The sequence below is a fragment of the Syngnathus leptorhynchus genome, chromosome 14 (genome assembly GCF_054491065.1).
Source record: "Syngnathus leptorhynchus isolate UIUO chromosome 14, UIUO_Slep, whole genome shotgun sequence".
Classification (NCBI taxonomy): domain Eukaryota; kingdom Metazoa; phylum Chordata; class Actinopteri; order Syngnathiformes; family Syngnathidae; genus Syngnathus; species Syngnathus leptorhynchus.
In genome coordinates this window covers 8724898-8749443 of record NC_141208.1, presented here as the reverse complement: position 1 = coordinate 8749443, position 24546 = coordinate 8724898, and the positions used below count along the sequence as shown (strand labels likewise).

The 24546-nt window shown below is 40.4% G+C and overlaps 2 protein-coding genes across 3 annotated transcripts in view; both read right to left on the bottom strand.

Moving 5' to 3' along the window:
• Positions 1-693: 693 nt before the first annotated feature.
• On the bottom strand, positions 694-7498 carry LOC147046471 (ras-related protein Rab-3A-like). The gene is made up of 5 exons (XM_085930479.1): positions 7398-7498; positions 4907-5131; positions 4610-4728; positions 3952-4076; positions 694-3581 (listed from the first exon to the last, which is right to left on the bottom strand). The coding sequence occupies exons 2-5, from the start codon at positions 5129-5131 to the stop codon at positions 3391-3393; spliced, it is 660 nt and encodes a 219-aa protein (XP_085786605.1). The 5' UTR covers positions 7398-7498; the 3' UTR covers positions 694-3390.
• A 276-nt stretch (positions 7499-7774) lies between these two features.
• pde4ca (phosphodiesterase 4C, cAMP-specific a) overlaps positions 7775-24546 on the bottom strand; it is a 33273-nt gene continuing 16501 nt past the window's right edge. For both annotated transcript variants that reach the window (XM_085929512.1, XM_085929513.1), the window contains 14 exons: positions 17179-17373; positions 16106-16142; positions 15867-15940; positions 15753-15805; positions 15378-15490; positions 13286-13379; positions 12999-13168; positions 12825-12923; positions 12408-12572; positions 12212-12311; positions 11989-12143; positions 11783-11905; positions 11278-11460; positions 7775-11161 (listed from right to left, as the gene is read on the bottom strand). In XM_085929512.1, the coding sequence (XP_085785638.1) occupies positions 10688-11161; positions 11278-11460; positions 11783-11905; positions 11989-12143; positions 12212-12311; positions 12408-12572; positions 12825-12923; positions 12999-13168; positions 13286-13379; positions 15378-15490; positions 15753-15805; positions 15867-15940; positions 16106-16142; positions 17179-17373 (2035 nt within the window). In that variant the 3' untranslated portion in view covers positions 7775-10687. The remainder of the gene's footprint in view (positions 11162-11277; positions 11461-11782; positions 11906-11988; positions 12144-12211; positions 12312-12407; positions 12573-12824; positions 12924-12998; positions 13169-13285; positions 13380-15377; positions 15491-15752; positions 15806-15866; positions 15941-16105; positions 16143-17178; positions 17374-24546) is intronic.

Sequence of the window (24546 nt, the reverse complement as noted above, 5' to 3'; positions counted from 1 at the left end):
ACAGCCAAATGTAAGGGTGTCAGTCACCAAGTGCTGTCATCCAATTGTACATATACTGCCTTACTTGTTTACAAGCACTTAGCTATGACAAATATCTATTTTTTAATTTACTGAAGCATTTCTTTCTTTTTCTTTCTTTTTTTTTTCCAAAAAGGCACACTGCATGTTTTGTAGCCGTCGTGTCTGTAAACTAGCGTATTCCATTGTGTTTGTCTTCATGGTGGCTGCTTAGAAGACTTTAGACACCAAACTTATTTGAATGTACGTTCATGTATTGGAATGGACTCTCATCTCTCTGACATTATATTCACTACATGACTACAGCAAAAGTGTTTTCGCCCATATTGTAAATTAAAAACAATTGCTTTTCTTATCATTTGTGATCTTGTCTTGATTGTCCCTTCTGTGGACAATGAGGGGCGGGGAACCTATGGCCTCTGGGCCATATATTATTCGGGAGTGCAATTCATCAAGGATAGCCGGAAATTCTAAAAACAAAAAAGTTATAAAAAAAAAAAAACACAACGTTTGTAACAATAATAAACGTGTGTTCAGAATGTTCATGAATGCAATAAGGCCCTTTATAGAAACTAAAATGGGCCTGGTAGGAAAAAGATCCCCACCCTGTAAAAAAGGTTGGAAATTACGACATAACAGCATTATGACGCCCTCTGTTGGTCATTAGCTGAAAAAGCAGTCCACGTCACAAGTACACATTGATTAAATTACTGTACAGTACTAAACATTTGGGAGTAATTGTAGCATTCCAACAACATTCAGCTGCTAGCATTTATTTATTGATCCTTCATTTGAGCAAATCTGGCATCACAATATTACAGCACAATTCACACAACTAATACCAGACGGGCAGAAAACAGCTATTTACAAGTTGTTCTTGAGTCATATGCACGTTTACAGCCATAGCAAAAGAATAATTGGGAGAGGAAGGTGAATAAGATTTCAGATTCAATGTATTCAGTTTACAGACTTTTGGAAAGAATTGCCACTGCAAGACAAACTACTTTTATTTAGATTCTTTAGAGCTCGGTACACATTGCTTACACCCTCGTATTTTAGGGCACGTGTGAAACCCATCAGCAGACTCGTGTTGCTGATTATTTGGGTGTCGATGAGATAAAACAGGACCTCTTATTGCTCTGTGAGAACAGTCTGCTGTTACACTAGCATGTCTTTAAAAGTTACATAACTGATATGGAGAAGAGAAATAGGCTGCCCACCAAACGACTGGAATGTTTTACTCTCCTTATGAGGTTGTAAACACCGACATGTTTCACCAGAAAAAGCTCAGAGGGTGAGAAAGGAGATGCAGACTAGAACACAGTAAAAATAAATAGTTATAAATAATACAAAAGTAGAATAAAAGTATCACCATAGTCTTATATACCTCAGCACATCAATGAACGCATGTATAGTAAACACACAGAGGGCATTCAAGTTTCAACAGTGAACATGCTGGGGAAAAAAAAACAAAAACATATCACATCCCCAAATAAACACTTAGTGGAATCTGACGGTGCTGGAAGGTCCATAGTGAAAGATGAAAATTATCAAAGCACTAACAACTGACACGTGGGTCAGATGTCAAACCCAAGAACAACCCGGTCAACCAGCAAAACCAACAACATGCACCTCTAAGCACGGTGTGCGACAGAAACCGTTAGAAATCTTTTGGATCTTATTTCTGTTTATATGCACCTTGAAAAGCGCAGCTATGTTTACTTTTAAAAGATCCACATACTCATTTTATAAACTACTCACAAAAAGTTAGGGATATTGGGATTTCAGGAGATTGAGACCTTTCTGTGAGTTTTCCTGCGGTAACCCATCGATGACATAAAGCAAAAGTGGCCACAATAGCAGGCTGAAAGACTGGAAGAGTCACAGAAAGGATTTGAAAGGCCAATTTCCTTAGTTTGGTGTGAGGAGGATATCCTTTACCATGTAAGCATGGGCCGGTATAGAGGTCAAAGTATACCGCGGTTGGAAAGATCATTATTTCAAAACCAATAAAACTGTCCATCACCAATATTAACCATACATACTTATATATTTTTTTCTGAGTTATATCACAGGCAAAGTGACTCCACCCTTTCGTGTCCCACTGTCATGAGAAATAAGTATCTTTGCATTATACCGATATTTTATTTAGTAAAAAAAATCTTTCTTTTTTTTCACGAAGCATGTACATTATATTTCCCTAAACATTTCATAATAATAAATTGCAAAGCAGGACCTGCAATACTGTGATCCTGCAGTTTTATGTTATCTCAGAATCTGATACCGGGCCATGCCTGGTACCATTCCTTCTGTAGTGTTAAAACTCTGGAAAAATTCGATGACGCTAAACAGGTCAGCACGAAGCACCGAAAACAAACTAACGCTGCTGTGCCCTTCACAAGTAGTGTTTTTTTTTTCTTCCCCTTGTTCAGTTAAAAAGCTTGCAACACAAATGTGAAATGACATTTGACTAGCCAGGATTCAATGTCTCTTCCGTTAAATACAAGTAAGTTTCCATCATAGAGTTTCATAATTCTAGAAACACTTGGACCAATGACTTGGAAATAAAACTATACTCAATGGGATAATGCCAACAAGTTGAACGCTTTGCATTCATTTGTACTTAAGGTGAGAATGTAAATTGCGAGTCCGGATGTGAGCGATTTAGACAACAGTGAGGACAGACTCTTGTATTCTACGTGCGCACACTCGTGATCTACATGTATTGATGGGGTCGGCATGGAAATGTTTACATGTTGAAGGGCCCGTCACTCATTTAGCACTATGCCGTGAGAATAATGTAGATCACGTGACAAAATCAAGTCCCGGGGGCCAGATACGGCCCGTCACATCATTTTATGAGGCCCGTGAAGACAAATTGTGCATCAAATTCGTGTGTCATTACTAGATTTGCAAATTCTCTTCACTTTTAATATCTTTTTTAAAAATATTTGAACAGTTTTTACTCATCTGATTTGAAAACGAGTTATTTGTCAGTTTGTTTTGTAGCTTTAACTGTATATAATATGAGGTGCTCAGACATTTATTTGGGTTGACAGTCATAATGGCCCTCCGAAAGAAGCTATGACTACAATGCGGCCCGTGAAAAAAAAAAACGTGTTTGACACTCCTGATATAGATTGAAAAGAGCAAATCTTTGGGAATTGACTGTTTACGACAAGGAAGTGGGGTTGATAATCAGTCAGCTCTTGTGTATGTGTGCAGATGTGTGTGTCTCTCTCTCTCTCTCTCATTCTGTGCATGCTTACGTGACATCAACTGATATGAGAAATCAAAACATGTACCGTACCATATATGGATTCCCCGACAGTGGATGTAGTGCATGAGTGTGTGTGTGTGTGTGAAAAGCATTTAGCAAGCACAGTCCTGATGGGACCTTTGCGGCTGCTCGGTGAGCTGTGGCCCTTGTTTGGCTGCGGTGACAGTGGGGTCGTTGTTGTCCAGAGTATCAGACATCCTCTCGCAGATGATGTCCACCAGCCTCTCAAAGGTTTGCTTCACGTTGATGTTGTCTTTGGCGCTTGCTTCAAAGTGCTCGAAACCTGTCGGTCGAAAGAGGGCAGCAGAGAGACGTCAGTGATGCTCATCATCAGTGAAATGCTGCCACAAAAGGTAAATTCTTTGTAAATTTATTCATAATTTAAAAAAACAAAAAACAAAACAAAAAACAGCTTGACAGACACAATTTGACAAAAAACGATCTGCTTAAGGCTGTTCCATATTTATGAATTCAACAACTTTTTTGTGTGTGCTGACTAATGCTCCAAGATGCTAAAATATGTCATCAATTCCCTGGCGAATAGGAAAGTAGTCAAAATCAAATTTACCTTCAACCAGGACTTCATAGAGAATGAATGATTCAATTCGACCTTAATTCATTTGTGAAAAGTAAAAATAGCCGCCTCCACTTACCAAGTTGTTCTGACAGTTGGCGGCCCCTATCTGTGGCCACCACCCGTTCATCTTCCATATCGACCTTGTTCCCCACCAGGAGTACCTGAGCATTGTCCCACGAGTAGGTCTTGATCTGAGTGGACCTGTGGAAGCACAAACATTTACTAAACTGTTCATGCACTAAATCATTACAGATGCATTAAAGGCCAAGGATTTTGAAACGATAATCTTAGAAAATGGCTTCAGTTTTAGGCATTAGTACATTCAACAATTACCCTTTTTTTACATTACAGCATAAAATGGTGTCATCTTGGAGAGGGGAAAAAAAACAACAACACATTTTTGAAAATGAGTCTCGAAATGTTGGCCGCAATATTGCTCATAACACTGAAATAAATGAGGGATTGGTTTCAAAATGTCCTCAGTATGCACCGTAAGTGATGTTTCACCAAGGCAAGCAGACAGGTTTTAAACAAATATTTAAACTTATTTGGCTGACAGTTGAAATAAAAGCAGTCCAATCTATTCAAATCACTGGTTCCATGATTATCTTTGTACAGTTTTTGCATAGCGTTGCTAAGGCATTTACCCGTCTTGTCACGAGCAGCCTAGTATTAGATAAACTAAGTAAACATCTTCGCGACAACTGTGAAAAATAACAAATGTGTCCCCTCACCAGTCTTGCACGGCATTAAAGGACTCCTCATTGGTGATGTCATACATGAGGATGAAGCCCATGGCACCTCTGTAATAGGCTGTAGTGATGGTCCTGTAGCGCTCCTGGCCGGCCGTGTCCTGGATCAACATACGTAACATACGTAATCAAACATCAAATATGGAGGCATACAACTCTGACATTCTGAAAATTGAAATCTTAAGCTAAGATTTGCAGCTATTGAAATGTTTTATAATATAATATTTGGCACATTATCCCATTGATTAATCCCCCCCCCCCAAAAAAAAAGCCCCTCACCCAGATCTGCAGCTTTATCCTCTTGTCGTTCCTGTAGATGGTCTTGACCTTGAAGTCGATGCCCACCGTGCTGACGAAGGCTGGCGTGAACGAGTCGTCCGCATAGCGGAAGAGGAAGGACGTCTTGCCTACGCTGCTGTTGCCGATGATGAGGATTTTAAACATGTAGTCAAAGTTCTGGTCCGAGGACTCCTTTTGTCCGTATGTGGCATTTGCAGACGCCATCTAGCCAGCGGGAAAACAGAACAAAACTGATCAGTGAGCCGGGAGGGAGTTGGCTTGGGAAAACAAAGTTCTTATTTACAAAGGGTGGCTCATCATATTCAATCTTTGGGAGACAATCTCATTCAAATTAATCACAGATGCAAGTTAAGAGAAATAATTTCTTCTCAAGCGTGGCAAGTTTAAGGTTGCAATTATGACACCTCCTTGTTCACAAAAAGGTCAGGGAGATTTGGCTTTCAGGTGAAATTTTAGGGTGAACGTAAAATGCCAGAGAAGCTTTATTTTCCTTGACATTCAGCAATTAATAGTCACTGTGGTCCAAACAAACAGTGCCAATGGGTACAAAAAGTAAATCACAAATATCAACCGTGCTACATTTCTATTAGACTGAGCAAAAAATTAAATCGATGATTTAGACCTAGCTTCCCCGTAAACCTGGCGATTGAGTCTCGTACATGGACCAACTCGCAATAATGAAAAACTGCGACCCCCTGGTGTTCTAAACTGAGAATGTTTGAAGTAGGGCTAAATTGTTAAATCCAATGTTATTGCTAATGTAATTAATACAAGTGTTAAAAAAAAAAATTGAAAAATAAAAAAATATATATATCAAGGTCCTCTTTCCGTGGTTTTTTTTAACAACGCCAATCAAGATATTAATTTACGTCACAATAAACAACATCAGAGTCATACATAAATGTTTTGGTCTTACAGGTTAACTTTATGTGAAAATCAAAGCAAATGAACCATGAATTATGACAAAATTTTATTTACTTACTTCAATTAGAGATGATAATTCACTTAACACTTTTGTCTGTGTTCAGGATAATATTACCAAACAATTGCAGCAAAAACACAATTCAGTAAGCCATGAGTCAGATAACAATATTGTAAATAAATTTATGGTGTTATGCTTTCAACTCTTCATGTTTCATGAACCTATACTGTATATAAAAAAAAAATACAGCCAGATCTAATTGAACCAGAATTGACTTAAAATAATTGTTTAGCTGCACATTTTTATGAACCACAAACATGATGAGAGAGAAAGGAAAAAAAACAGAGGCTGTCACCATGATAGCCCCATTCATTGACTGACTGCATATACACACACCTCAGATGGACGCTACAAGTTTTGCTTCGTAGCCACGGGTACACACTACAAAATTTAATTCTAAATGAAGTATTATGGTAAAACAATCTATCGATACAGTCTATATCACATTGGTACGATTTGGTGGTTGCCAGCTGGATCTCGCTTGCTCCCCAGAAACATAATTTTGTACCAAAAGATACGACACAATATCACATTTTTGCTTGTCAGTTACATCTGCAAGATTACGAGGCCCTTTAATTGCAATTCAAGTTGCTGATGATAGTGAAGACTAACTGCACATGTCAATTTAGTTCTGCTAGGCCGAGTGGCTTGTAATGTAGGGAACCTTTGGGTTTTACAGAAAAAGTAGTAAGGCTGTGACTAGGTTAGCTTTTCAGCGAATAGTCACAGATGGGTTCCCACATGGAAGGAGGGGGCGGGGACACTGTCACTACATCACACACTCCTGTTACACAGCCAAAGACTTACAGATCCACCGCACTGTATAGTCGTACAGTCTTACAACTTAAAAAAAAAAGATGTACAGTTTAAAGTGTGTGCCCTTGAATGCATCCCAACAACACCAGTACATCATGGCCAAATTGCAAGACGACAAAACGGAAGTAGCGAGGCTTAGCAAGGCTAAGCATCAGATAAACTGGCTGACTGGATACAAGCAAGCTCCTAGGGAGGCTGGGCTAGCCAAACATGGATAACCATATGGTTCACAAGACCCCCTTATCCTACTTAGTCACGGCCCAAAATAAATGGGAGTTGGAAAAAATACAAACCTCCACAAAACTGACCTAATACATTCCGAACATTTTTAGAGACTTTTTGCATCAGAGTTTAAAATGTCGCCGTCTCCAATTACCATAGATGTGTCCTTTCTAACACCGCATGCAACGGAATAAAATGTGAACGACGCTATTTATATGTAATACTTGCTATATTAGCTATATATAATGAACGTGACACAGCTTCATTGCTGCTAGTTATCAGTGACAGGAGGGACTAGCAAAGCATCCTTAGCTATGTCAAATGAAGGTTACTGTCCCTTATTTACGGCAACAAAAATCGTTTAAACAGACACACCGGCATTCGATAAACTATCAGTAGTACTTTTAATACAAACAGGGTAACGGGGTAACATATAGTCACGTGATTTACCTCGAAATGCTTGTTTTATTATCGGCTTCGCTGCAGTAGTGACTTAGCCCGGAGCCTGCCCAGCTTTGCACCTGCAGTAGTGCGTGCGCGTCTTGATTGACAGGCCGGGCCCAAGTGGGTGTGGTCAAATACATATAAGAATGACTGACAAGGGCGTACACCAATCAGAAATCAGGAATTAAAAAGCATGGGTAAGCAAAACAGTTTAAGACAGCAGATGGAAAGTAAACTTTATTAGCAGGTTAAATTATTTTCCCTATTTACAGTACTAAATTCCCTATTGTTCATATTAGTACTGTGAATTTTGATTCATCGCATTAGATAAAGGAACAAGCAGTGAATCCATACTGAATGAAATGTTTTTCTTTTATTGACAAGGCATACAGTTCTAGTTGGAGGGAGGGCACAAAAACCCGCAGTTAAACAACAGAGAGATTGTCAAAGCAGTGGTAATCATTCCTAATCCATAAATCATCAAGCAGAAGAGATTCTCATCTAAAATGACCCTTTTGGACCATAATCTTCACTGTGGATGACAATTTCGGTCCTTCGTGACTGTTAGAGTGCAATGACAACAAAGGAAGACAATAGACGGGAAAGGTTTCAGAAAAGTATTTTCATACCAACAAAACATGAAAATGAGTAATGATGCATGTTTATGTTATTTGCAGAGACAAAATAATGGAGGAGATAAAACAGAGTAACATTTGAAACCGGTCCCGTAAGTAACATCGTACTACAAATGAGAACTCAACCTTGGACTAACAAAGTCTTATTTTTTCCATTGTGTCTCATACCCAATATTGAAATAATAAATAAACTGTACATGGAGCAATGTGAGAAAAATGTACAAGATAAAACACACTGACCCCTTGCGCATGTTGTGCTGGTTACAAAGCTGTTCGATAGACCTTAGTTTTCAAGGCATCCTGTAGTGTTGGTCTTTGTGGTACTGTTAGGGGTGACACAGAAAGCATTGCACGTTTTCCTCCAGCATGTCGGTATTACGGCCAGAAAAATGAAAAGAAAATCCCAGGTGAGGAAAAAAAAAAAAAGGCTTATGAAACAAGAGAAAAGAACCATGACACATTGACACATTGGATGGGAGTAATTTGTGCTGAAACAATTCTATAGTGGTCTTTGTGGTTCATAGCTTGTTGTCAAAAATGTGCATCAAATACAGAAAAAAAAAAAAAAGAAATTCTTCCGTCCCAAAGTCCAATCTTTGACAGCTGTAGTGGTGTAGCCCGGGAATTCCACTCAACTATCAGCAACCCACCAAATAGTCACATTATACAAATCATGGAGGTACACAATTGTAAATTGTACTATACAAAGTGCTTTGGTTTTTATTGGCAAATACATCTTTTTTTTTCCTTTAAAAAGTCCACCCGGTCATTCACTCTCATATAGAAAAATACATCACCGCTTTAAGACAACATCAGTTACAGTTTGAAAAGAAATTGGAGGAGACACACGGGTCAGATTGGCACACGAGGTGCTACAATCAACCAACTTCATCAGTTTGGCGCTGGTGGAAAGTAGCCTGTGGCAAAATGGAAACTACAGTACGAGTTGTGTCACGCTTGCCTGGCACTTGTTTTGTCATTGACTTACGTGATGAAGAGCAAAATATTGATTAACAGTAGGGGGGGGGGGGGGGGGGGAAAGCCTCACTTGTTTGGATTTTACAGTTACAAAGATGCATCGTGCTTACTTAAAATAACGCAATTTAGATGCACCGTTGCAATAACAGTGGCTGACGGAATGTCGCCTTTTACTATGTGCAGGTAGCATTTCAGTCAAAAGCCTCCATGTGCTTGTGGTTTGAACCGAAGCCCTTTCAAATCACAATGAGGGCTACGAGCTAGGAACAAAAAAATAAATAAATTTGAAAGTGCTCGACTTGAAGGCAAACTAATTAAATGGGTGGTGTCCTATCAATGATGCAGACAAGTGACTTCAAATAAAACAAAATACAGTTTAAATAGTAACAAAGCAGAAACTTGTCTGATATTTTTGGAGGGGAGAGGGCAACAGTGGAACGTATTTTGAATGCACTTCCCATGCAGACCATGCAAATACCAGAGACTACCTTTCAACACTAGAGGGCGTCATGTACACAGGCCATATTTGCTGTTATTTCTTAGACACTCTTGATTTCTGACATTACGGCTTACAAGGATACCTGTGGTGAATGTTCTGGCTAACATTTACAACCTAAAATTTTTTGTGCCCATTTCTCTTTGCTGCACTGCTTCTAGGGTGTGTACAATGCATTTATTAAATTTTTGTCTGATCAGATTTTCACCTCTTTGAGTTGCTATAACAGTCTAATCTGCCCAGGGCCTTCGGAATCAAGTGCTGGCCTACGTCACTTAAATTATATTAGCAATGTAACAGCAATTAGCAATTTTTTTTTTTTTTAAACCAATCAATAACCAATCTAAACTGCTTCAGATGATGTAAGTGACAGTTATTGTGGTTTTGCACCATATTAAAGATGGCTGCAATTGTGATGTGATAGTGGTGGTATTATAAGGTGGTTTAGGTCAGTTACCAAATGCATAGCCCGCTAAAAAAAAACTACACAAATAAGTGCTAAAAAGCTGTAGGCAGCGGGCAATGTTAAAACTAAAATCACTAAAATCTCGACGACATTTCAGGCTCCGACAAGCTGGCACGGATTTGACAGTGATCTCAATTAAAAGACAACATTAGAAAGCAAGGATTTCAAAGGCAGGCCAAACAACAGTTAAATTGCTAGTTTGGCAAAATGTCTCGCAAGGTAGACTCGACTGTAGTTTGTCACAACCAAAAGAAACACACTTAAATGAGAGGCAAAACCTCTTCAAGTATCCTCAGCCAAGTTTAAGTCGAATCACTAATCACGTTTTTCATGCCATTCAGCACTTTCTCACCATCTTTACAAAAAAAAAAAAAACTTGAGGAAGACAATTTGCGAGTGGTGGAACCTAATCTGGCTACTATTTCTTATCAAATAGTCTCTGCAGAATATCCACAGTGTGTCTGACTGTCGGAACAGAAACCCGGATTCATGTCCATGACTGGACTCAGTTTCGCTTCAGTCATTAGTGCAAGCGCCTGCTTCAATTTGCAGGCCTCCTTCACAGCTGCACCCAAGTGCTCCTCATCCCGAGGCTCGCCGCCACCATGCCCGCGGAAACCAAGGGGAAGTTTGTGTGGACTCGGGGAAGTGGCGTGATGAGGCACTGAAATCAAGATGAAAAATCCCCCCCCCCCAAAAAAAAATAAAGTTGGGATGGACGCTATGTATCGAGTCGGATGTCTGATCCCGTGTCTGTCCCACTTTCTGCTGCCATGTCTTTATCGGACTGTGCAGACAACGTCCTTGTTGCATCAGCAGTGATGGGTTTAGGGGTTAGGTGAGCAGATATGGCATCTAATCCTCTGCCAGAATCAGTTCTGGATGCTTCATTGCCTCTATTACCTTCCTCTTCATCAGGCAGGCTCCCCGTATCAGATTCTCCTTCCTCCTCCTCCAAGGTCAGCTCGAACTGGAACTTGTCGGTGGACGCTAAGCCCGCACGTAACCCCGAAGCTTCTCCAGTGATGCCCCTTTCTTCTGGGCCTTCAGGATTGGGTGAAGGACTTCGGGGGATCATGCTCTGGTACCACTCTCTGTTATCCTCCAAGGTGTCTAGGATCTCTTGTGCATCGGGGTGAACGAGGTCGGCCCACGTTTCCCACAGAGGATGGACGATGTAATCGATGAAGCCCACCTGAAACGAAAACACTACATGAAAGGGATCCCTCGCCATTCCACGGGATGGCTGTCAAGTCAGGCGAATCGGTCTATAACAGTCGTGTCCCGATTGACGATGCGGACACACTTTACCTGCGTCTTTTCGATGGAGGCGTTGTGTTTGTCACACATGGGGCTGATCTCCATGCCCTTGTCTCGCTCCCTGTCCCCTTGGGTGAAAAACTCCACCATGATCCGATCAGTCCACTGCCGGTACAACTCGAGTGGCTTGGTGGGGTTGCTCAGGTCTGCACAGTGCACCATATTCTGAAGAACCTGCAGTGATTTTATTGGCATTATTAATGTGTTGAATAAAAGCAGGGGTTAGTAAATATTTGGAGTCCAAGGGGAGACAAATGGATCTTCACACAATCCTTAAGGCAATCAAACTTTAGGATTGAATTTAATGCCAAGAAAATAAACACGGTCATTTCAAGAAACAGGATGAATTCAGACTTTGTATTTGAATAATAAAAACAAAATCTTTATCAAGAACAAGTTTCTTAATAATAATACTGAGTATTACTAACAAGTATTTTGCTCAGGAAAAAAAAAAAATAATCAAAAATTTAAGATAAAAATCATAAAACATTCTCACCTGTATGCGATCTGAGTAATTGTCCAGAAGGAGAACACCTAAACTTGTAACTTTCTTGGTCTCCACCATGGTTTTTAGGTCTGCCAGCAGGTTCATGTGTTTGGACATATCAGTGGCTAGCACCTGTGATCACAACAATCGCATCAATGCAGTCAGGAATTCTCACATGAAGACAATTTAGATGCCACTGGCTGAAGTTAACTCACCATGTCAATGACCAATTTGCGTAGTGAGTGTCTCTGTTTCGTGCTGAGGTTTTGAAAGATGTCACAGTTGTCCTCTTGCAGAAGCTTAAAGCCGACAGCCAGGTGGTGATTCTCTAACACCGATGAGTCGTTGTACATCAAGGCGAGCTCCGAATCTAAGAGGGATAGAGTTTCATGAATTTAAAGTGGCGCTTAATACACAAATGTACAGTGGCAAACTCACTTGTGTTGATGAGAAACTGATTGGAAACACCAGGGTGGTCCACATCATGGATGGCGCTGGCAAAGAGAGCGGCGAGGATCTCCAGATCGGTGAACACAGCCTTCACCAACGCACAAAGACAATATAATCGATTCAAAACAAATCAATAGTGACGTTTCTCCATAATACATTTTGGAGCTTGGCAATGCTCATCTACCTCGAGCGCAGGTGTGGAAAGTAGCACGTGGGTGGACTGGACGACATCTGCGGCGTGGATGTTGTTGTGATACGCTACGTCTGCGTGGTAGTGATCCTCCAAAGTCATCATGAAGGTGATGAAAGTGTCTACTGGAATCTTGAAAGACTTGAGCAGGTCGCGTTCCTGAAACGGAAGGGCCAAGTTTAATTTCTTGAGTACTGAATTTATCTCGACACGATATATAGAAAAATTAATATATAGCCATGAAAAAAACATAAATAATTTTGACCAGACATTAAAGTGAAAAAGAAATTGATAAAAACATGGCGGTTTGATTATTTTGACCAGCAGATCAAAATTTAGCCAAAAATTGTGTTGCAATTTTAATTGGATTAATTATTCAGATCTACCCTCAAGATGTTTGCCACACATTACCTGGAAAATGGTATACATGGTGACCGTGAGTGGACGATTCCCAGAATGCTCAGAGACCTTAAAGATGTCAATTCCCCATCTATTGATATCCTCCAATTCCTGCACACAAGCATACACAATTGTCAAAACAATGCATAGAAACTTCTCAAAGCATCCCTAAAGCTGTCCTTGTACCTTGGCCAGAAGTCCTTCCTGGGTGGCGTTGACCCCAAAGCGAGGGATGGTGGAGGGTGCCAAACTAGGGCTGTGAGTGGGCTTCTTCACGCCACTGATCTGGGACATGGGTCGCTTCTTCTTCTCCTCCTTGGTGGGCGGAGCCATGATGTCCATGTCATGTTGCTTCTCTGTCAGATGGCCACAGGCAAAATAAAGGGATCATTTTTGCATGCCATTTTGCAACATTCTAACTCCCATGATGAATAAGCAAACACGCAATTCAATGCAAAGGCCAAGTAAATTACCTAGGAAGGTACTTGAGATGAACTCAGAGACCTGGTTCCCTGAGCGGCTGGTCTCCGACAGCTGAGTGAGTTCTCGGTTCAACATCCTCTTGAACTGGACGCAGCAAACAGACCGTCAGCTTGTTTCGAAGACGGCATACAGTAACGCGGTATCTCCCAATTTAAGCCATTGCCACGTTTCGCAGCACACCACAAAACCAAAACAACAAAACAACTAAAAATCTGTACTGAAATAACGAGCTTGTTTCAATTGAATCACACGTGGAATCAAAAGTATCCCTCACATTCCTCAACTTCAGTAGTTCTTTATTCACAAAGCCAGCAACATGTGAGCCTCAATCAGCCCCCCCCCGCCTCCCTCCCTCACCATCCTCAAAGCGTCTTCATCAGTTAAGTCCTCTTACCTGAATGAACATCCACGACTCCGAGATGAAAGGATCCACTTCTGGCATTTCAGCGCAAAATCAAGCATGGAAGCAAGAATTAAAACGTGAGCGATATGAGTTTTGTGGTCATCGTCTGCCACTGCCCTGTCCTTCTTCACTGCTTCTCTGAGCAGAATCTACTGCAAGCGGGAAATCCACTGGTGGTAAACCCTGGGAATGCCTTGATCAATACAAGCGGAGGTCCAAGAGATGGGATCTATGAGAATAGATCTTCCTTCCCGACTCTCCCTCATTCACTCTGTTACTGCTTGCTGTGTGTGTAAACAGTCGGAGAACGAGTTACTCTAATCCACGCCTCCCTCCAAAAAATATCTTAGAATAGCAGCCAATACGGCGAGTGCTGCAGTAGAGGTCGGGAGAGCCGCAGGCTCTCATTGGTCGAAATCTACACAAACTGGGAGGGGCTGAGTGTGTCGGAGCTGGAGGTTGTGAGATGCACCATGTGCACCAAGTTTGAAGATGATATGAAGAAAATTGTTGAAAGGGAGGAGTACGGGAAAGGGACAGGGGGGAGGTTAATTCATGAAGCCAAAAATAAAAATAGTACATCATGTACCAGAATAATGTGAGGACACTGACCATCATGAGCATCATCTACAGGAAAGGTGGGATATATATAAAGCATAATTAAATATTACTTATATTTTAAAACTACATTTCCAAACTTACATTTGAAAAATTTCACAGCACACAAGGGGGGGGGGACCAATCCTCACATGAATTGAGTTCTCCAAACTACAACTTTAGGGGTCACTTGCAATGTATCCACATTCATTTTCTATATGGAAATTGTTTGACAAAGTTGTCAATGATGCAGAAACAACTCTCGTTTAGCCGACCGTATTCCCACCCTTGATCTTAATGTCTTCATCTCCATCATTGACTGATGCTGTTCATTGACCAAGAGAGACTTGCCTTATGTATCCGGGCAGACAATTTAAGTATGCGACAATGTAGTATGTTTCCGTGCATCCCTGTGCGTGATAGTATGAAGAGCACGTGAATGCTGAGTGGGCGGTCTAATCGTGGAATCACGCGAACATTGGGCTTCGGTGTGGGAAAAAGAAGATGTTGATGGAGAGGCGGGGGTAAGTGGAGGAGAGGGATGCAAGGGGGTTGGGGAAAGGATGGATGGGGATGCCGTTTCATCCTCATTCACATTTTTTTGCACGAGTGGGGGGAAGGGTGTGTCTTGTCTTGGTTGGCATGCACGAAAAACCCTCACGCTCATTCATGGAGGAAACCGCTTCTCAATGAGTCTATTTTTATCGGACATGGATGGATGCTCTAATAGCTGTGTTTAGGCAACAGTGAACATCACATGACTTTCCTGGAGTCTGAATCACAGGAATTTGGCCGTTACATTGAAATATGTAAAGGTGAAACATTGAAAACAGTGATCATTTATTGCTATAAGGGGAGTGCTCACTTTCTGATGCCGCAACAATGCTTCCCAAAGTCCAAAACAACCAGCATCTAATGTTGAAGCCATCAATCTAAAAGGCAATACCCATCAGGCGCATGTTCCAATACTTTTGCTCACTTGAAAAGTGGGTGACGAAAACAAATGAATGGTCCTTGCCAGCCATTCCAATACCGGAAATGACTCCACTCCAAATGCCCGGACGTGTCGCTCTTACAATTACCTTGTTAGAGGCCATTTCGCTGACAGAGTGTCGGGTTTTCAGGGTCTCCAGTTGTTCCAGACACCAGTCCAGCTCATCCAGAGTTTCGATGGCGAGCTGCTGGTGAGGCTCCTCTGTTCCAAGACAACATAGCAGGGTTATTATGGGATAGACTCAAATCCCCAAAAGATTCCATATACTGTGAAGGCCTGTTTGTCACAAGTGTGGGATTACTGTATTAATGATATACCATATTGTGTACATAGGCAGTCATTACAGAAAAAAAAATGCATATGCATGATCATCAGCTTGAATGTGGCCATCGTTGTCTTGTAGGTGTTTCAAACATGGATGCAACTTGATACTGCCACTAACCAATCAAATACAAGCACTGACCTGCCAGACTTGTGTTGCACATGGATGGTGGGTTGCTGCCAGAAGATCGAGTCCTGCAGACACAGATCATCCATTTATTTCTTGACAATGAGATTGTATAATGATGTCACCTACTTGCTGGCTGGCCGATCTTGTTGGCCAGTTATTACAGCAAAATTGCTCCGGACTGTCCTCAGGCTGGCGAGGACCTGCAGATGAAAAAAAAAAAATCGTTAAACTATATCAACATTTGTTTTTCACTTTATTCAAGGAGCACTAATCTATAATCTTAATCTTGCTGTGTACTCAGAGCCCATTATGCATTTTGTCTCTCTTCTTTAATGTCTTTAATCATAGGGATGGAGTGGATTTACCTGTGCAAACGGTGTGACAATCATGTCTTCTGTGTGTCTGCATGAGAGGAAAAATCAAACAGGAAATGGATGAATACAAAACATAACAGTGCTTTGTAAAATAAGGTACATTTGTTCTATATATACTGTTTGATAACAGTACAGTATAACAGTATACAACTCACACAATGTACAAAACTAAGCAAGATTGGAAAGTGTGATGGAATGCAGTCATAAACAGTTACCGCAATATTTAATCTTTTTTTTTTTTTTTTTTTTTACACGTGTTCCTAATGTAGTGTCTAGAGGGTAAAAATCTGTTCATAATTATTCCATATTATCAGTATGTAAAAAACAAAAACAAAATAACAGTAAGCAAAAATAACAGTAAGCAAAATAAACTCATTTAATGTCATTACAAAAACATTAGTGAGTAATGGAGGGAGTATTTTTTGTGACACCCTGTAGTATCAAGAACAATGTACATGCACTGCTAAAGTTTAGTGAGGGAACAAAACAGGGTGGATGCAACACGAGGATGGAATACTAATAAGAGAAACAAAGTGTGGTTCTTTTTTCATGCACACACATAAAGAAAAAATAACATGGTGTTCAGGGAACCAAAGGGATCGAAGGTGAATTAAATTTTATTCAGTTAATATTTCAGTCACTTTTGGTGGGAGGAAAGTGGGAGTGGGTTGGCCATGAAGCTAACAGGGAAGACACTAGGAGGGTTTGAGGGACGCAAATCAGTGATTTAATTGGATTATTATCATGTTGGTCTCACCGAGATGACAACCAGTTGACCTCCCAGTGCTTCAAGCTTTCTTCCCTTTAAAAACAAACAGCCATGAGGTGCCATTGTTCGATTTTATCTGTCACTGTTTTAGGGGGAGGCACAATCCATGTGGAGAAAAAGGGAGCTTTTTTTTCCTGATTGTGAATGTGAAATGGATACACAGCACGTTTATTCTGATATTCAGCTACAAGTTGAATGAAAGGCGGCAATTTTAGCTGTACAATCCAAAGAGTTGGGGAAACAAATTTCATAAATGTTTAGCTTGTAATCAGATAAAGTGAACAAATGAACTTACAAGTCGCTCGCAGCGGAGGCATTTTTCAAAGGACCTTTGGGTGACAGGTCAAAGTCGGAGTCGGAGCGGTAGAGGAAAGATTCCCGCCGCTGGCTGTGAGGAAAGTTGGCCTGTAGGACCAGACCACCGGAGCTCGGGCTGGTCTGAGCGTCCAGGGGACTACGCCCCACTGACAATCCATTTTCCACATCAAAACTGTAGAGAGACAGAGTGACAAATATATGAGTTGCATGACTTCACATCAAGTTCATAATACTACATCATCTGCAGACTGTTTGCTCAGTTCTGGATAGTGGGGGGAACAAAAGGTGAACAGCAATATAACGGGGGAATACTCTAATGAGTGAAACATGAAGCAAAAGACAACAGCTGCCCAAAGTCCACTCAACAAAGTTGAAGGTGTGAAACTTAATGCCAGAAAGGGGAAGTATAAAAATATCTGCAGATCATTAGGTTTGCGTGCACAAACTGAGTTCATACGAGAGTGAGAGTCTAAAAATAGGCAAGTGTTCAGGCGAGGGGGACTTCCTTCTGATCGCACACGACGAGGCCTTTCTTCACATGCTGGGCACGTTGCTAGCATTGATCCACATTGATCCACTTTGAAGGGCAATGCAATTCTTGACCAAACAATCGCAAATGTGTTGCCGCTCCATGTGGGTTAAAAAGCAGTTGTGTTTTTTTAAGGTTTGGAATTACCCTAACAGCTATGCTATTGTGTTTAGCATCTGCAAACATTCATCAAATAAAATTAAGTTTTGTTGAGTTGTATTTTGTTGTTTCCTGTGTCTTAAAATAGCATTTTTAAGGTATACGTATAATAACTGCAACATCAACAGAATGGCATTTTGCATTACATGTTAGCATTAAGCTAGCAGACTTTGATTTGATTATGTTATTATGGATTGGTTGAACATTTTATTTATACTTATTTATGAATGCCTTTGTTTATTTCTCAGTGTCTAAGCCATTGATGAAACATAAAATTTCAAATGCATGTTATCTACCATAAATGTGTGTTGTGATAGTTTAAGTAGAAACCTACGGTATCCATAAAGATACATTTTCTACCATTGCATTTTAATGAAGAGCTTGTAGCAACTGCAGTATGCAGAAAAAAAAAAAAAAAAAGAAATCTTCCTCTCTTCCCATCCTCCCTCTTCTGGGCCTGCTACCCAATGAGGGTGCTGCATGAGGACAAGACGCTGGTGTGTTACTGGATATTACATAACAACAGCCTTTGCTGCTCCATTCATGTGACAGCTTCAGCTACACTAACTGCAATATATGTAGCAGGAGTCAGAGGGAGGACAGTATGGGGAGGGGGCAGAGAAGAGAGCAAGACAAAGTAAAGTTGATTTTGCTGAGTTTTCAAGGTGCATTCACACCAAAATGTCCAAAAGTTTGTGAAGGATTAATCACATATTAATCACACCATTGCCCATGGGACACACAACCAGAACACGGATACTACAGAACATACAGTAATTACATTTTAGAAAACCAGATTATCTTTCTGCATTGCACAGTTTGTTTTGAGAAAATACCGTGTTGTGCTGTGTTTAACAAATGTTTTCCTCAATATTGCAATATTGTATACAATCATTTTTTTCAAGGTCCTCTTCTCATGTATTTTTTTAATAAACAGTTTATTGATCTTTTTGTGTGAGACTGGCTAACTTACTACTTAGGCTTGTAGACTTTTAAATGTTCATTATGTTTTGTATACATTGTATATATAAAAATAAAGTCAACCGCTTGACCCAAATCCCCCCTCCCCACACTCACATTTAAAAATTGCATTCATTTAGTACAGTAAATTGAGTTTAGCTTGGTCACAGTAGGAATTCAACTCAAAAGTCACTGCACTGTGATCTGTAGGAATTATCTCTGACTCGCCACTCTCCATCTTTCCTATTTTTCTCCATCTGTCACATTCTGTCCTTACAAATGATGCGACACCCCTCGCTGTGCCTGCGTGCTGACCATAAACTTGCTTCTATTTTTGTCCTCTCATCACGCTTCTGTCTCCAAGCAGCTAAATTTAGCATCTCCTCACATGGGGGAATAGACCGAGAGCGGAATCGTTGGAGCTAAAAATAGGATTTCAGGTAGAGTACACAGAACACCCCCCCTCCTTTCCTCTATCTGCTCTGCTCTCCTGCTGCACCACAGAGTGCCCCCCCCTCGACCCATTCATGCATATTTATGATGGGGTTTCTATTTGAAACTGAAGCTGAGATAAAATTAGCCCGCAGATGAAAACATCGCCCACGACTTTTCCTCACTGCCTCGCTTCCAGTTATTTTGCTCGTGCTTATTTGAGTTGAGCACAGGCGAGGGGACTAAGGCTTGGCACAACATTGGACTAAACACTAAACACAGAACGTTTCTATAAGGGGCCAGTATGGTAGGATGATTTCAAAATGATGAAAACGGAATGTTGTTTCACTTTGTTTTTAGGCTATCGATTATGGCAAAATGACAAAAAAATGTGTTAAATAGCATAGGAGCACAGTGAGATCCAATCCAGGGAGTCACATCAATAAGTTTGTCTTTAGAGTTACACATTTTGTCAAGATAGTAACACTCAATTCATATCCTACTGAGTTGACATCTAAACCATGCTTAAACGTACACACAACAAATACATTAACTGGGTGATTTCATGTGTCTAAAAGGTCAAAACATCAGTGCACATTCATTATGTTTTCTGAACAAGCAGTTCCCATAGATACAATGTGTCCCAAATGTGACTCCATTGTTTTTGTATTTTCTAAAATACCCACTGGTCACACCCACCCACTTCTTCTCTCCTTTCCCTCACTTTCTCAGGCACGGTGCTAAAAATTCAGAGAACTATGTTTAATTACTTCAAAAAATAACCCTGTTGGGTGTGAGGCTTGTTGTAATTTCTGTGAAGTGATTCTCAGTTGAAGTAGCTGCTGCAGCCTTGAAAATTGTCAATGAGGATAGGATCCCTCTGCTGGGTATATGGGACACTGCATGAGAGGTCACATCGGACTGAGATGTGAATACTAGGCAGAGAAAGGTCAGAAAGTATACAATCTAATGAGAAAAGCGTATTTAAAAGGAAAAAAGGTGCTTCTATGAACAACTTAGAGGCTTCAGTGAAGCGGCCACGGATGTTTTTGGAATATGGGAGGGAGCCAGACTAGCTGAAGAAAATCTATGAAAGTTCGGGGAGAGTTGACGAATCATCTTCAGTTGTTTCTAAAGAAGGTGCGCTCCATTTTTGTATGTAGGTGTTCTAATTTATTCATGTTCATGATAGTAGCCTCACAAACTAACCTCTTTGTGTGCACCTAATACCAACTTTATGGCCATTTTGTTACATAAGAGGCTGACCAGTAAAAAATGAGATTGATGGCACCCTGTCAGCGGCCCTGATATTGGACACCCCGCCTGCGTCACCGCCTGTCACGTCAATGCCAGTCCCATCTGGGGGGGGGAGCTAAAAGTACAAGAGAGACCAAGTGAGAGGGTGAGGGGATAGGTCGCTTAAGCAGGGCGAGCTGTCACCTGAACCTTCATTCATTATTCCGGGGCCTTTTGCTCCTGACACCCAGCTCTGACAATTGTTCACTGTGTGTAAGAACTTGACACTTGAATACATCAGCTTCTTGACTGAAATGTAAAAGTATTTTTTGATTCTGATTTATGTAGTTAGCACGTCTGGAATCTCGGCTCCGGCCTTTGTGTGTAAAGTTCGTATGTTTTCCCATTGTGACCGTGTGAGTTTGCTTAAGTACTCTAATTGAATATTTGAAATGATTATTTTGAATGTTTTTAAATCGTATAAAACAACACTTTTGCATTGACAATTAAGATTTTGAATCAGGTAAGCTCCATTGGTCCTTTTCTGACTGCATGTCTTTTATAGTTGTGGTGTAGCTAACGCATTGCTTATTTGAACAATAATTATTCAGCCAAACAGATCGCGAGAGAACATTTAGCAAAGGGGCTTCGTGTTCATCTGCCCTTTTCTCCCTACTGACTAATCCGCCATGTTCAATAAAACAGAACAGAAACCAAAAGGGAGGTTTCACCCTGCTACAAAATCAGAGGCAGCGGAGCAACCTACTCATGTTTAAATGGCCGCTGCGCACAGTCACACCTTATGCAACTGCGACTGTATATTCATTGTTCAGAAAGAGGGTGTCAACTATAGTTTGAAAAAAATGTCAACCGGTGTAGCGTTAGACAGCCACCTCACTGACCTTCTGGTGATCACTGCTGATGTGTGTGAATAAGACCAGGAGTGTTCCTCCGCTGTACTGTGATTCATTGTTCACTCCCCCGTTTAGGCATTTATAAAAAAACAAACAAAAAATACCCTTATTTTTACAATACGCAGGTAATTCTCAAATAACAGAAAGTTTTGTGCCTTTAGTGAGGCAGGGAATTATGAACAGTTAGAAATTGCAAAGTAAAAAAGAAACCTGCAGGCTTCTATAAGAAAAAAGAGCAAGCAACATATTAAAACACATACATTTAGCCATGTTTTGCTTTGCTAAATGTTTTATAAACATGTAGCAGGGGTAAAATAAATGATTTAAAATATTTGATTTAGTCTTTCTATATTACATATTTTAAAATGGGTCTGAAATGTACCCCACCGTAAAAAGACTGCATTGAACTTTTTTAATCCGTGTTCAACCAATTTACCAATTTTAGGTAAGTCATATGATCGAAAAAGAAACAAAAGTCAATAAATAGCTTCAGTTCAAAAGTAAAAATGTTTTGCCAGCAGGTAATCAAATTGTGACGCACGCACATAAAATGAGCAGCTGATCTGTAAAGGCCGCAAGCGTGTTTGCGTGTGTGATCGGTGCACTGTGATTAAAGTGGCGCCCCAAACCACGTCGGGTGTGTGTGTGTGTGTGTGTGTATGTACAATTATTATTGTATGCGGACGGCTGTAATCAACGTCAGAGGCCAGCCTCAGATCTTTCCTTGGGAAAACAACACCATGCTGCTATGACGCCTGCCCTCCTGCGCATGAAGCGCGCCGTGACCTCTGATACACTTTACTATATAAGCATGCTGAAGGATTTAGAGGGTGGAATATTATCCAGTCCATATGGAGTTTAGATCTTCGATCTGATTATTTTTTTTACAAAAGAAGTTCATGCTTCTTATCTTGGCAAAAAGTATGTTGACCTCGCTGTAAAATTCCAGTTCTCAAATTGTATTTCCAAGGCCGATCATTGCTGTTTTGTTTTTTGTAGAGCAGACAGAATCCCACAAAAAAATGACCCACTAGTTTCCACAAAATGTATACGCAGATGGGCAATGTCCATAGAATATATTAAATGGTGGGGATACAGATTAAGGTGATTGTTCAAAGATGTTAAAAAAGATACAATTGTGCCAAATGCAGGTGGTTGGTTTCTGCTAGCTAATCTGTTCCACACAGACATGAAATGACATCATCATGGCTCAAAAACGTCTTTTCTGAGTCATCACCCTCAACGTCCAATACGCACAGGCAGACTGCTGTCCTGTGGAATGGTCTGGCACCACAGAGAACAAAATGAGACAAGTGAGAGGAGAAGACTTGGAAGGTTTGGAGGTGAGGTGAGACGTAAGGAGAGGAAGTGAGACCGGGACAAATGAGATGAGGTTGAGAAAAGTTCAACATTTGCTCAGTAAAGCTGACATATTGTGGTGTGAGAAATTACACTAATAATCTTTGCTCATTTATCAATGCCAGCGACTTCTAGTGACAAAAATCATGTTTTGGCGTCAACTCAACAGATTTAGATTTTACACCGAACAAATAAATGTGTTAAGATGACATCATCATCTACCTTTTTTCGAGTGTATAGTAATATTGAAATATTCATACAACTGTGATAATATGTATTAAAAAAAAAAGAAAAAAAAAAAGCTCACATTTCTAATATTGTGTAGTTGCTTGATCATAATGTGGTGAGGAAAATTCACTATGCAATGTTGTATGACCATATTGTATGACCATTAAAGTCTACTCAATGTTTATTTACAAGAGTAAATTGTTTGATCAGTGCAAAGACAAGACAAGAACATTGGGATGAGTCATGTGTCCCGCCCTATCTATGAGCCAGATAAATGCGTGACTCGACATGCTCTCTGTTGGGCTATCTCCCATTAGGCACCGATAATTCAAGAAACTAACATCCAAAGACATATTTATGATGACAAAATGTACTTTGGCTTTGATGCCATGGTCAGCTGAAGGCATGCGATGACTTCATTGTTGCTACAAACAAAAAGATTCATGTGGTGCGGAATGCCTGATGGAGCCCATCCTGGCCGCATGGACCTGGAAAGCGGAGCTAGCAATTTTTTCCCAATTTCTTCCTCATCGATACGCTTTCATGCAAGTAAATGACGCCTTTAAGCGCTTTGGCATCGGACATATTAGATGACATCCAACTTTCGCACTTTAGGGGAGTCTGATAAATCAAAGAGGGTGATTTATCTTTCTCCTCTTTGTCCGGATTCTCTGATGAACGGACAGAGGAGGATTGGATTTCAGTGAAATGCGCTCAGAGCGCGTAACCTCGGTTACCTCATTCACATGCGATGTGCCAGATCTGCCATCTTTTCAGAGCTCTTACTTCATATTCATTTTCTGCTCGCATAAATCACACTGGCTCCCTCCAACATTGTTTGTTGTCAGTGTGGTTCAGTCCGAATGCCTCCTAAAGTCTCTGGGGTTTTTCCATCCGGCTCCCGGCTGTCTTGATGCGCCATTTCATCACTACTTTGTTTGAAACTTGGCTCATATCAGATGCTGTTGATGGGAACCGGATCAATCAATTCATTTTAAATGGTTATGTTGTACACCGTATGCTTCTGGATGAGAACCCATGATGAAATAAATTACACTGGTGAATAGCAAATTCTAATCGGATTTGCAATCGTGCGTCCCTAAATGTATTTCTGATGGGGATTTCAAAAATCGAATCTACTTTTTTTTTTTTTTTTCTAGCGCATTAGCTTTTTCAGATATTTTTATGGTTTCTTTTTAAATTTGACCTAAAAGGTGATTACGTGATACATATTTTACCATGAGTTGCAAGTTACAGCTAAGATGTTTTGCCCCTGTTGGTTCTGTCTATTGTATGTTATTTTAGTTATTAGCATTTACATTATTAGCATTGACTTAATTTAGTGTTTTGAGTTTGTTGATTTGATGATGGAAGACAAAGTCCTAACTATCATGTTAGAGTTTAGCTTCAAGCATAGCTGTGTACAGTGAGTTTTTTTTTTTACCTTAGTAGAAGAATTATTGAAGTTAATGAGGGAAACTACTTAGTGTGCATAATTATCATTTGATTGCTGTGTCAACTTATCAAA

Excerpts from the sequence above, each read along its gene's own strand:
- LOC147046471 (XM_085930479.1), bottom strand. The coding sequence starts at position 5,131 with ATGGCGTCTGCAAATGCCACATACGGACAAAAGGAGTCCTCGGACCAG. Across the intron at positions 4,077-4,609 it reads TTTAATGCCGTGCAAGACTG|GTCCACTCAGATCAAGACCT; the intron begins GTGAGGGGACAC and ends GTGCTTCCACAG. Across the intron at positions 3,582-3,951 it reads CCAACTGTCAGAACAACTTG|GTTTCGAGCACTTTGAAGCA; the intron begins GTAAGTGGAGGC and ends TTCGACCGACAG.